The sequence below is a fragment of the Gallinula chloropus genome (genome assembly GCF_964237585.1).
Source record: "Gallinula chloropus genome assembly, chromosome: 1".
NCBI classification, from domain to species: domain Eukaryota; kingdom Metazoa; phylum Chordata; class Aves; order Gruiformes; family Rallidae; genus Gallinula; species Gallinula chloropus.
In genome coordinates, this window is record NC_140085.1 from 51,470,270 (window position 1) to 51,484,633 (window position 14,364).

Genomic DNA, 14,364 nt, shown 5'->3' on the forward strand with positions numbered 1-14,364 from the left:
GAAAACAGAAGAGATTAAAAAAAACCAACAGTGCTGATAGACACTGATGAGTGTTGGACAAAAATCAGGTAGACAATACCTTGGTGAGGGTCTCCAGAAAAATAAAGCCTAAATAGATTGCAGGGGCAGAATATGGCCTTCTGCAAAAGAAATTCCCTCTGTTTCTTCCTATTAAAAAAAGTATTTAAATTTAAACGGGCTGTATAAGCACTGTATTCACCTGACCACAGAGCCACAGAAAAATTACTGCTGTTGAAGAATCACTAACATCTCACAGGTGAACAAAGTTCTGCCCTTGTAGAAAGCCTGTCACCTAGGAGGTAGAAGAGGAAGAGCCAGCTCCAGACTGATGTGTTTCTTTGAACGCTGCAAATAAATATCTATATTTCTAAAAGCTTTTTTAATTTTAAAGATTATGCTGAAACAGCTAGAATTGTATCAACACATGAAGTTTGCTCAGCTACTTGTCTAAGGCATTTACATATAAATATTGTTATTAAATCCCTTAAATGTATTTTAGTTTCTACTCATCTTCACAATGTCAGAGAGCAAAGAAGCTGCAAGATGATCTCCAACTTTTGCCAGAGAACCTGCTCTAAGAGCTAAATAATGAATCATATTACTAAGCTTTGTGAAGCGTTCTAATTATTCCTCAGCAGTCTAAAAAAAAAAAAAAAAAACAGTTTCCCCCATGCCCATTAACATTTTCACATAACACTGTATTTTGTTGGAATCCCTGCTGAATGTAAACAGGCAGCTCAAGTGGGAGCACTCGGCTTAGAATTGTGTATTCAGTGCAGATGCTGGATCCAGCAGGGAACGATGAAGAACCAGACCTTTTTTTTTTTTTCCTCCTTTTTTCTTTTCTTTTTTTTTTTTAATTTACTGAGCTCTTGAATATCATTAGCAGCTCTAGAGGCACCATAATTTTATTACTTCTTAAGAACAATACACATAAATATAAAAAGGAGATCCATAATTTCACATGAGCAACCAGTACCTCAGTGCACCAATTTGAGAGTAAAACCAAGCCCCAAAAGGGCAGATTCTGCTGTGAAGGCAGTGTGTGCCCATCTCTCACCCAGGAGGGCACAGGAAATTCAAATGCTGCAGCTTTGCATTAAGCAGTTCTATTCTGCCCTTCCGTTGCTATCCCAGTGTTAAAATCCTTTCACCAACACAGGCTTCTCTCTCCCAGGCCCACCTCACTCGCTCAGGCTCCTTTCCCAGAGTAACAAACCCTGTGTGTTATGGACAGGATTGTCATGGTTTAAGGGTCCAGCAGCTAAAGCAACCACGAAGCCATTCACATACTCCTCCCACCCTGACCAGGGGCATGGGGGGCAGCATAGGGGGGGAAAAAAAAAAACACTTAAAAAAAAAAGTAAAGGTGATGGGCTGAGATAAAGACAGTTTAATAGGGCAGAAAAGGAAGGGGAAAAACAAACACAATAATAATAATATGCAAAACAACTGATGCACAAAGTAATTGCTCACCACCCGCTGACCATCGCCCAGCCAATTCCCAAACAGTGGCCGCTGGCCCCTCTTCCCCTGCAGCCAACTCCCCCCAGTTTGGGGTTTCTTTGTTCAGCATGGCATCAGTTTGGGTCATCTGTCCTGGCTGTGTCCCCTCCCAGCTTCTTGGGTGCCCCCTCACCTTCACATTAGCAGTGCAATATGAGAAGCTAAGAAGTCCTTGATTGCTTGGCAGCAGCTAGAACATCAATGTGTTATCAGCATTATTCTCATGATAAATCTAAAACACAGCACTACACCAGCTGCTAGGAAGAAAATTAACTCTATCCCTGTCAAAACCAGGACAAGTATATCAGTGTCACCCATCACTTACTTTCTCTTCCATTTCTGCACTGAGTAAAGAACAAATCTTATTATTGTTCAGAAGAGGGTTGCCTCCCAGCAATGCAAGAGCCACCTCTTCTGGTCCTGGAGTTTTCTCTGTGTTGTTCCCCCCCCTCCCTTGCCATTTCAAGTCTTTTCTGCTTGCTTCACTCCTTTACTATTACTTTGATATGCACAGCCATTTTTCTTTTTGTTGAACACAAATATTCTTCCCCAAGTCCTTCATGTTCACTTCTGCCAGGAATCTTTCAGCCCAGCTTTCCCAAAATCTCCACACATGCCACACTATTTTTTTCCCTGGACTGAGAAGGAGCTATTTAAGTGTACACAGCTGCAAATGCTCTGTGCACGGTTGATACTACTATACAGCAGAATTATTAGCAATAGGCCAAGTTATAAAACCAAGGACTTCTGCCCAAACTCCAAGCAACGTGTCTAGCTCACAGCTTTCGAGAACGGAACTGAGGTTCTAGAAGGCATGGACACTGGGGCCAGAGGCCAATAGCTTCTAGAAACTGATCTAGTCCAAGTCAGTTGGACTAACTTGTTTAAATACAAAAAACACCAAGATACTTTTCTATAATTTGAAGCACTGTAGCGAGCCCTAACAAATAATAAACTTGACAAAGAGACAATCACAACACCTGAAAAAGCCTAAATTTAGGTGATTGTGCTAAAGAAGGAAAAGAAACTATTCTAGTTAAATTTGCAGGAGTGAGGGAGGTGTAGGAATGTGTGTGGTTTTTAAGCACAAGTTATAAATTCTTATTCTTCTGGACACAACCAAAACAAAACATGCTATCCTTATTCACAGCCTCTCACTGAGTCCGTTTTTGCTTCAGAATAAACCACATTCTCTCACAAAAGCATGTCAACCACTACTCTTATTCTTCCAACATTTTTTTTTCCACTCTGAAACATCTATTTCACAAAGCAGATACCGGTTCCTAAGCAAAGCATCGAGAGCCACTGAACACTCAGTGATGCACCAGCATTTGGAGTAGAATCCAATACTGTTTCTAGACATTTAGCCCCACAAGCAACCTCAGATGAGAAGCTGCAGCTAATACTACCTGAACATAGGCAAACTCTGCTGCTATGTGTGAGTGAACTCTTTTGGTTTCAACCAAAACCATTACACCTACATTTATTTTTTTAACTGATAAGAGACTGTCCTTTTAATTTTCTTTTATTTTCCAGACCTGTAGCTCATATTTTCTGTAGCATTCCATATAAGGAAGCCTCACAGTGCATCCTTATACTTTCATTAAGTTCTGTAGTGTTTTGCTTTTTCCTGCTTTTTTGAACTACAATACATTAAATCTGTCTGGACAGTAGGCAAAGAAGAGATTGTTCCAAAACATATACCTGAAGCAGCCTACCTGAAATAATCTGATCTTCAGAGAGGTAATTAACTACCAATTCGAGATAAACATTCAATTTCTGCCAGCATGCTGAAAAACAGGGTGAAAGATTAGGGCATTGGTTTTGGTCATAAGCCACTGAAGCAAGGCCTAGTCAAAACATGCTGCCAGGTAAACACACTGAGCACCAGGATTCCCAAAGTATACAGACATTCCCAAACTCACAGTTAGGTGCACCATCTGAAGATGCAAACCCTAAGATACAAGAAACAAACTACTGCTTTTAAAATGCAGCAGTTATATTTCCATACAAGACAAAAAAAGAATAGCTCTTTATACATTATATTTTTCAAAGGTCATAATTGCAAGAATAACTCAGCCTTTTAAAAGATTTTAAGGATAAAGAAGCAGCAAAAATCTTCTCTTTCAAGTGTTTGAAAATGGAATTCATACTTTCAATACTCTTGCCAAATTTTACAGACAGATTTTTCTTGTTATCTGATCATACACTGAATGGAGTCAGTATACTTTCTCAAGATCAAAGGTCTCCAGATGTTACTTGCCTGCATAGCATGAATTTTAAATTATCCAAAGGAGTGGTTTTTTATGGGCTCAGGTCAAAACAAATTCCAATGGAGTCATACACAGGAAGAATTTGTGTTCTTAAGGGAACAGACCAAGAAATAATTCTACATGTCAAATGGTTAAGAATGAAACAAAGATATTCCTTTCAAGTACCTCTTGCATTGGCCACACTTCCCACAAAATCCAAAAATAAAACCCACCTGGCACTGATCCTGGCATAAGGTACTGCCACAAGCAAGAATTTCAGGCTGACCTAAATAGCAACAATATTGAATTTGGGGTTTTCTTCCATGAATCCTTAGCCTGACTCCTTTGACTCTTTTGCCCCAAAGACTTACATTTAATTTCAAGATTACCGGTAACAACAGCAACTTTATGTCATAAAAGGGGCATTAATTTCAAATAACAACTTGAGTGCCTAGCAGTAGAATGATTTAGAGCTCTGCACAGCCCTGTGAGAGCATCAGAGTATTACCAAGTTGCATTAAATAAGATTCCAGCTGATGTCCAGTAATAATAAGCATGTTCATACCTTTCTGAACCTCAGTCACGTCAGGCAATGGCCTAAGATAAAAAGGACTTCCAGAAGTAAGGGGAGAATGATGACTAAGAATGAAAACACTACACACTTCCAGTATCTCCCTAGAAGGATACATGTGTCCTGGTTCTGGCCAGGCCAGAGTTAGCCTTCCCAAGCAGCCAGCACAGGTGAGCTGAGTTCTCCCAGGCTGTTTTCCACACCACCTGACATCACTCCCCCATAAGAGGGGCTGGTCAGTGAGTGGTGCTCCTGGGTGCCTCCAGGGCAGTCCAAGCATGGCCACTGCTTGGAGCTGAACTCCCACAGCATGTCAAACAGTTCCAGTCAAAGCCATGGCCAGAAATACTGATAAGTAGCAAGAAGAAAAAGTGCAATAAATGAAAGTATACTGGAATGAGGAAGGACTGAGGGTTCAGATCACCTCCCTGATAATATTCTATTTTAACTGACAGTTGGGTAAAGTTATGAGCTGAAAACCTAATGGTAATGAGGTGATTTTACCTTTATATCATAACACGTTTACCTCCAACAAGAAAACACAAAACCTAAAATAGGAGACTGACTCATTAAACCAATAGGAAATTCAGCAAAGTAGAGTTGAGTCAAGCCTAGAGGAGTGAAAGACTGGCATGGACACACTTTTCTTAGTCTCACCAAAAAGCCCAAACCAAACTAAGCTATCAGAAACTATGTATTAAAAAAGCACATATCTCATCTAGAAGGAGCACCTGTTACATAACATTCTGGTATAGGCACAAGCCAGTAGATTATTACACACTATTACAGTGTAATGATCAGTTTTCAAAACCACTTGGTGAATCTCACAGCACGGTTCCCAGTGCCACTGAGCTCCAACAATTTTGCATGGCCAGAATTACCAAGCATAAGAGGTGCAACAAAAGACACCTTCATGATCAGGATTTGACACATAGATGACCTTAAGAACAGACAATAAAACGTAAAGGTCCACAGGCAATGCAGAAAAGGTCAAGAGTCTCAACCCTAATTCACAGGTTAGAGATACATGGGATAGAGGTTACACTGCTCTCCTAGTGGCAATTGTGATCCATGGTTACACATCCTTCATCTACACAAAAATAAATGTCTAGTCTTAATGCATCTTAATGATGTTCATTTCCTCAAGATGTTAAGTTAGTACTATACTCATTGCTACTGATTTCACATGAAGTACCCTGCCTCCTGGCACACTGCAGCTCAGTATTGCTACAAGAGGAAAAGTCACGTAGTTTGCAAGAGCTTCCACCCAGAAAGACAGTACAAACTGACACTTCACTGATGTGCTTTGAACACTGGAGTGTTGTCAAATCAATGATCTATTAAAAATGGCTCTGAGGGATGCTATAATGTTTTCTTTCCAGTCTGAAATGACCATTACACTGACAGCCCGTAACATTTTTACAGAAGGTGTGCTGGATAGCTTTACTATTAAGCACAAAACCACCACTGTTAGATTTGCAGCAAAGTGCTTGCTCTGGAATGAGCACTACAAATCCCATGCTCTAATTCACTTCAGAGCACAAGTCGCTTCACATCCACACCTGAGCATTTAAGACAGCTGTGCCAGTGCTTTCCTGCATTGTTATGATTTGATCTCCTGTTTTTAGCTAGTGTTCATTACAAAACCTTTGCCTTAACTGGACAATTACAGCAGCAGTGAGAGTCAGACATGTTTTGCCAGAACCCTCTCCCAGCAATGTCTTTGATCCTTCCTTCTGCTGCAACCTCCTTCTGACCAGTCTCTTCCCTTTTCTCTCCACTAAGGCTTTAGAGCCTGAGCTGAGCACTGGAGAATCTGCAAGATCCACAGCATATTTGAATGGGAAGGTCACTTCGCACCTACAAACCACTGTTTCCACAATTCCTGCAGAGCCCTCTTCTTTCTAAGATCTTCCTCATTAGTCCCTCCACCCTTGATTTCCCTATCACCAGCTCCCTTTTGCTCTTCAGCCCCACCATCTGAAAAGGGGATAACATTAAAAAAAACGATGACTAACTGGACTTGACTAAGATTCCACTCACCTTGCAGTGTTACTGCAGAATGCAACACCCTCCCTTTCTCTTCCCAAAATGAAAGGTTACAACTAGAAAGTCACGCTGGGACTACAGTCCAGAGCATGCAAAAGCAGTATTTCAAGACTGCCACAAAAAAAATATGGCCTTTGCATAACCAGTCATGGGGAAAGTGTTTGTCAAAGAAGCATTCTCATTCCTCGTATCAATCTGGAGATGTTAAAATATAAGCTGATAAACTGTACCATCAGCAGGGATTTTGCTGGATGTGTTGGAAAAGATCAATGTGAATTATTTGCTTAACAGGTATCTCACATCGGTCCAAAAGGCTTCTGAAGCAGAAGTTTGTTGCTGAAGGCATTTTTGTTATTTGCAAGGCAGAAACTGCTTGATGACCATGGGGAAAATGAAATTAACTTCTCTGGTTTTGTGACATATTAAAAACAAATATTTAACATAGTAGTCTAAAAAAAAAACCACAGGCAAAGTTCCCCTGTGATTCATTATTTCCCTGACAAGAGCAGTTGATGAAACAGTTACAAAAGGCATTATGGTTTTCAGTGTGGGACTGGAGAATATGTTAAAGTTACATTCTGTTAGTCCCTTGCAGAGGAGTCAAACACAGATTTACTTTCAGTTCAAAAATGATTCCCTAAGAAGCTGCCAAAGATGCTCTTGTATCAATTAATGAAAGCGAACATCTGTTCTTTTTCAAGAAAGGAAGAGACAGTAAAGGAAATGACACTATTACCTAGCAGCATGCTGGATGATTCTCAATTTACAAAGTTATCTTTCCTTGAACGCCACACACATGCTGTCAGTTCAGGATCATTAAAGCTTTTTGTAAAACTGGAATGATGTCCACAATGTCCAATGGGAATCAATATCAACATTTGCTATTGTTATTAACTAGTGGTTTAAAACATTGTCTGCCACAAACAGAAGTGAATACAAGAACTACTACAGTAATGTATGAAGCAAACAACAACAAAAAACCCACCCAACAAACAAAACCCCACAGCCAAAACACACACAGCAAATTAAAGTGTAAAGTCTTTGCAGAAGCATGTATTTGAGTTGTCAGCACCTGAACACCTGGCAATGAAATAATGAACAATGAGGTGCTCTTGCAATACACATGCCAAATTCAATACTGAGGATCCAGACAACTCCTCAAGAAAGGAAAATAATCACAATTTAACACCACTTTTAAATACCACCTTTAAGTCACATAAAGACAATAAAAAATAACGTGTGACACACAAGACATAATTTTTTAACATGAAGACTTTGGGTTAAATGGGATGAAGTACAATTACAAGCAGGTTATAACCAAAACCAAGGATGACCATAACTAATGCCTATTTGCCAAGCAATTATAACAAGTAACTACCCTTGGTTTTTTAATGCCCTTTGGTGACAACTCTGAAGCTGTGGATCACTTGAGAGGAAAAACTGATCCTCTGTAACCAAGATTTCTCCCACGAACGTCACTGATTTAACTAAACTCCAGGAACACGCCATCAACCCCATAATTAACGTGCCAGTCCAATTTACAAACCTATAGAGGACTGACTTAACAACTGAGTTGAAGTCAGCCCTACTGCAGTCTTACACCACCACGTGTAGTTTACAAATAACGAAACTGCAGTATGAAATAAGATTTAAGAGAAAAAAGCTCACAGCCTGTAGCTCAGTGACTAAAAATAAGGGTCTGGATGGATCAAACACCTGCTCCTTTTATTTCTATAAAGCATAAAAACTTTCATACTAGACATTAAGTGGCTTTTAAACACATCCAGGGAAGGTGACTCAACCCCCTCCCTGGGCAGCCTGTTCCAGGCTCCAACAACTCTTTCAGTAAAAAAATTTTTTTTCTAATATCTAATCTAAACCTGCCCTGGTGCAGCTTCTTGACATTTCCCCTTGTCCTATCTCCTGTCACCTGGCTGAAGACCTGAGAAGAAATAAAGGATTTGATTTAGATGCCTTAACTCTCATGAGGACAGACAAAAAGGACTATCAGAAGTTGCCTTTACTTAAAAAGAATCTCTGTATTACAGATCTGGTTTCGTAAATCTTTCCAAAGGTTACTTGCCTAGAATATGGTTGGCCAGAGTATGGCTTCTGGATAATTGAGGCATGTAAAATGCCTTCTGACCTCCCTAGTGCCTGCTTGTTCTTTCCTACTGACAAAAGAAATCAAACTTTTATTTATTTTCAGTTTTCAATATTTGTGTTCTTAAACTGAGTAACTTTTTGAGTGCAATTCTCACATAAGTGTAGGTGGTACAGACTTAGAATCTTACACAACTATACTTTTTCCTCACTTAAGAAATTGGAACCCAATTTAAACCTGTAGGATCATGGAAACACCTTGTCATTTTTTGAAGCTACCAGTAGATGAAATATTTGAAACAATACCAAAACAGACAAGAAAAAGCAAAATATCAAGTTCCCAGGGGCTACAACTTCAACATTTTGTCTGTTTTTTATCTCCTCACTGACAGGCAGGGAGGCCAACAAGCATTCAGCATACCTGCTCCAACTTCTTTCTCCTCTTCTTCAATGTTGTTTTTGATACTGTCATACTCCTCATCAATTGCCTGGTTGCCACGCATCTGAGACAGGATTCTCCGTGCTCTCTGAGTCTGGCCTTTCTGAATGAGCCAGCGGGGACTTTCAGGAAGAAACAGGAATCCAAGAAACTGTATAACTGCTGGAACAGCTGACAGGCCCAGCATGTACCTGGAAATAAATAAATAAATAGATCTATCATATCTGCCTACAAAAATGTGCTATGAGAAGACCCAGTTACAGCTACTCGAGCTGTAAATTACAAGTCAGACCCTCCTCCCCTCTATTTCTTTATCACCAGAAGCATGCAAGAATCACATTCTGCAGAGTGTTTCAGAAAACAGGACCCTCACTTGCAATTCCAGGGAGGGCTGAGAGGGCTGGGTCTGTTTAATCTGGAGAAGACTGAAAGGGGATCTCCTCAATACTTATAAATATCTGAAGGGTGGATGTCTAGGGGAAAGGGCCAGACTCTTCTCAGTGGTGCCCAGTGACAGGACATGGGGCAACGGGCACAGACTGGAACATGGGAAGATCCATCTCAACATGAGAGAAAAATTTCTTCACTTTGAGGGTGGCAGAGCACTGGAACAGGCTTCCCAGAGAGGGTGTGGAGTCTCTTTCTCTGGAGATACCCAAGACTCCCCTGGACACAATCTTGGGCAATATGCTGTAGGTGATCCTGCTTTAACATGGGGGGATTGGACTAGATGATCTCCAGAGATCCCTTCCAAACCCTACTGCTCTGTGAATCTGTGAAATCTCAAGGACATGTTGACTGTTCTGCCACCACTGACCCTACAGCCACTGGTCCCAAGGACAGTAAATCAGACTAAATTATAAACCTGAAACATTCCAGCAGTTGGGAAACTAATAATCTCTTCAGTGATTAAGATATAAGAATAGTCGCCAAGAGACAGCACAGGCAGAGAGAACAAGTGTGTACAGCTAATGGCAAAAATGAGATTGAAATGAGACGCTGTTTTACAGGTGTATTAAAAATATTAACCCCAAATGCAGCCAACAAAAAGTGCTTGATTTGGCAAGTAGTATGTATACAGAGACACACATGGCCAAGGAATACACCTCTTGTGGAAGGAGATGCCTGGTTTCTTTTTGAAAATTTATTACCAGAAGCTGAAACACTGAAAAAAGTTCATTTAACCAACATGGCAATTTACACCAGATCTTTTAGAAAATCTGCACTTAAATCTTCAGCCAGCTGCAACGTTAAGTTTTAAATCAAAACTAGATTTTAGGTGCCTGAGGTGGGGTGCAGAGAATTACCACTGTCTGGAGAGATAGACTTCAAGGGGTCATCAGTGACACCACTGTCAACGCCCCCAGATAACTGACAACAGCTTGCTCGCTCTAGCTAAAACCAGGGGGAAGAGAAGCTGTGGAAGACAACCAACTTTCATGGTTGGTTCTGGTCTATACATTTCATATTTTTATATTTCTACAATAAAACACTATGAAGAATAACGAAAATTACTGATGTGTATAGTTCTGGTCTGCTTTCTAAATCTGACCTTTTCCCATTTGCATTTCACTGAGATTTTTTTTCTTCACTTCCATTAAAGACTCTAAATGGTGCTAGTGTCACTTGTACATTACTGCAGCTATCACAGGTTTCACATCAGTGGTTATAACCATTAAAACACTTCCAGAAACTAGCCCTCAGACTGAATGCTGAGGTAGTCTGTACTCATAAATAGGTTCACACTTTGACACCAGCCAGGAGATTAAGGAGATGTGCTAATCTCTAGCTCCTCTCCTCATGCCCCTGGATGCATGCTTTCACACAGTCAATTTGGCAGTCTCTCACCTGGATGTTTTTATAAAACATGCTATGAAATGAGATTGCTAATAGAGTAGGAGAGCACAAACACTAATGGAAACCTTGTTTCGGGGCAATGAACCAAATGTATTTGTTAAGTCCAAATGCATTTTGGATGAACATGGAAAACAAAAACCAAACTAAACTACTTTGTTAAATCTACAAATGTCTGTAAGAAAGAAAAACATCAGCCATACAACAGGGCAGAAAACTGGAGAATGGTGAAAAGCACACCAAAAAAGTAATGCAAAGAGGGTGGCCATCCCAGGACAACGTGGAGGCCTGTCTTCTCATCCCCAAGCATAGCCCACAAGCCTTTCCTAAAATCAGGAAAATTTTCCAAAGGTCACACAAGTAAATCTTGGTCTAGAGATAAATGTCTGAGTAAACCTCTTATTTTCTAACACTTGAAGAAGGGTATAGCTCATCATTAGTTAAAAAAAAAGCAGAGGAAAATAAACTCAAAACACGACAGCTCATGGAAGGATCATTAGTTGAGTAGTCTTCAGCCAACTTATTTAACAAGTCTCCTAAATTCACTAATGTTCTCAAGTCTCATTCACTAATGTTCTCCTTCATTAAATGTCCTCATTTCTTCCTTTGCTCTTCCCTCTCCACAAACATTTTGATAGCTGTATACAGAATCACCTTTAAATGCTGAAGCTCAACAAATTGCATATTCAATACCTGCATTAGAGTGGTATTTAGAAAGCCTCTTTTATTTCATTTCAAATGAAGAGTAGAACAAAACCACAGATATTAAAATCACCACCACTGTATTCTGTCAAACTGCAAGCAAAAGACTCTTAACAAATCTAAATAAACAGATTTAATCCTTTACATTCATATTACCCAATTTCTGCTCCTCCGAAGCCCATCAGTGCCTTAAATGCAACAGAGCACTTGGGTACCTGCAATCATCTTGCAAAATCAATGGAAGCTCCCGAAAGCTCGATCCAGCCTGTTAAGGTTACCAGCTGGACTCTATTGGATTGTTTATCACAGGCAAGATAAAAAAAACCCCAAGAATTGTACAGAAAGTGCTTGCTCACTCAAGTCAGTTTCCAATTGACATGTTTCTGGTCAAAGTTGAGTAACAGGAGCAGTCCAGAAGGAAAATGTTCAGTTAAGAGCATACATCCATTGCGAGCTCAAGAGTTGTTGCAATTTGCAGATCAAGCAACTTTGATACGACCAATTCAGAGTAAAAGCAGGCAATTTTAGACATTTCCTGCAGTGACCCAGCTTTCAGAAATCTAATATAGTTCTTTCCTATACAGAGTACAGGACCTTGCATTTGAAGCCAGATGTCTAGCTGACCTGAAAAAGCCCAGCATGAAATTTAGTAAGTCTGCCATAACATTTCTCCTTCTCAGGCACACTGCTGCAATATTATGAAGATGGCATTAGCAGGGCTTCTAAAGCTAACTTGAAGTAAGTCAGCTTAAATATTTGTTTTCTTTTGTTTAAGTTAATATCCAGCATTGTCAAGATCAAGCAAAGCTAAGAAAAATTTTCCTTATCTTTTTTTTGTAGCACCCCAATACTTTGCAACTCAGTCACTAGGAGTTACAGTAGTTGCCATAATTTTCTGTCTTATATGTGATGACCCACGAGTGAGCACCTGTTATTTCTCCCCTTGTGTCTGCTGAGCACTCTTTCCAGGTGGCAGACCATCGGTGCTCTGCTCCATCTCAGGCTGCAGTAAACTAGCTGAGGACAGACAAGTACACAATCCCCAGTTCACAGCTCAGGGTCATTAGGTACTTCATCACTAGCTAAGCCTCAGTTTCTACCCAGTGCACCGCAAACAGTTTTCCTTCACCTTGCTCCACTCATTCCAGCAGAGCAGTACTTGGCCTGTACACAAAATGTACTGTTACTGCAATACCAGAAGTTACCCAGAGTGAGTAAGCAGGCTGCAGGACACAATTACGCCTCACTAAACACACCACACTGAAATCTGGAACACTAGGACCACCAACATGAGAGTGAGCTACAAACCAGGAATAGCAAAGGATCACCAAGGTTGTGCAACTGGAGTGTGTGACATAAAGAAGGGGTTGAGAGAAATGGGTTTGTGCTGCCTGGACAAGAAATCACCAAGAGGAGATCCTACTGCATCTCTCACACCTGTAAAGGAGCTCATAGAGAAAATGGGAGACAGACCTTCCCAGCTGTTTACTGTGGAAGACCAAGAGTCAATAGTCACAAGTTGAAAGTAAATTCATATCAAAGATGGGAAAAAGTAATTCTTCACAGTTAGAGTGACTGAACATCTAAACAAGTTGTCTTGACAAGTGAAAGTGCCCATCACTGGAAACTTTCAAAAAGGCAGCATCTCGCACAGATCTGATCCAACTGAGTTTTACTCAATCCACAGGATCTAGATTTTCCTTTTAGTATTTTTTTCAGTTCAGATAGTTTGAAAGGCCTGAATTATACCAGAGTAGGTTATTTTTTGTTCCAAACAGAAGAATAAGTAATACCAAAGTAGAAGTTCTTAGAACAGTTGTGCAGCATTTCAGTGGGTGGGGGCCTCGTTCCTATTTAAGGTATCAAAACATCACTGTTTCACGAAACTATTACATCTACTTTTGACAATGATTATTGTCTTCCACCTAATCTTCCATTTCAGATAAAGTTATTTACAAAGGAACATATCAAAAGATGGTAACTTGTGTGTAAAACTGGAATGATATTTTTCACTTATATAGTCGTTCATGTACAAATGTACTTGTCAATCCTGTGTCACCATTTAATTTGGAAACAGATATATCCTATAGCACAATGCTAGATCTTTCCCAAAGAAGCCTAGAAGTCTGCTTTGGAGCTGCAAAAAAAAAAAATCAAGCTAAAGAACATTGTAGTTTGTCTGAACAATTAAACAAAAAGCACAGCTCCAATAAGATCAATACCCATCCAATACTTTGTCAGCTTGTATTTTTCTTCCAATATTGTAGTATTTACTGAAACACACAGATTACAAACACATCCTATGTGTCAGTGCACTAATGGAAAAAACCCAACACTATTTACATCCACAAAAGCTTCCTCCAACTGAATCCCTAACCACTGAGGTAAACTGAACTCAAGAAATCTGCAGAAACAGAAACTGCACAATGCCTCTAACAGTAACAGTGACTCACAGCTCCATTTCTAAATAAACATCTTTACTTGCCCATTCCTCTAATCCAGCCTCATGCATAAGGAGCCATTTACATTAGCAAATGATTTACGCTAAAAGCTAATTTAAAATAATTAAACAACTACTGAATAATTGGCATCGGGGATCAAATACTTCAGTATCGTATCTTTCCTAGAAGTGCATTACTATGTGCTGTTAACTTATGCCAAAACTGAGTATTTCTTTACCTGCAGAAAGGGATTTCAGTGAAGACTGTTTCTCAAGTCCCTGTAAGAGGACATACAGTCTGCCAGAGAACACAGCTGCATTGTCATGAAGTGTTCATCAAAAGCACCACATAAAAATGCAAAATGCTATTTTCACTTGAGCTGAAGTAACCAGTGGATTTCAGAAAACACAAAGCAGAGCTCAAACT

General features: G+C 39.9%; 1 protein-coding gene across 1 annotated transcript in view; it reads right to left on the bottom strand.

Moving 5' to 3' along the window:
- SLC2A13 (solute carrier family 2 member 13) overlaps nucleotides 1-14,364 on the bottom strand; it is a gene marked incomplete at both ends in the record, with an annotated part of 160,538 nt that overhangs the window by 115,106 nt on the left and 31,068 nt on the right. Inside the window, one exon of the mRNA XM_084267050.1 lies at nucleotides 8,924-9,132. Within this exon, the coding sequence (XP_084123176.1) occupies nucleotides 8,924-9,132 (209 nt within the window). The remainder of the gene's footprint in view (nucleotides 1-8,923; nucleotides 9,133-14,364) is intronic.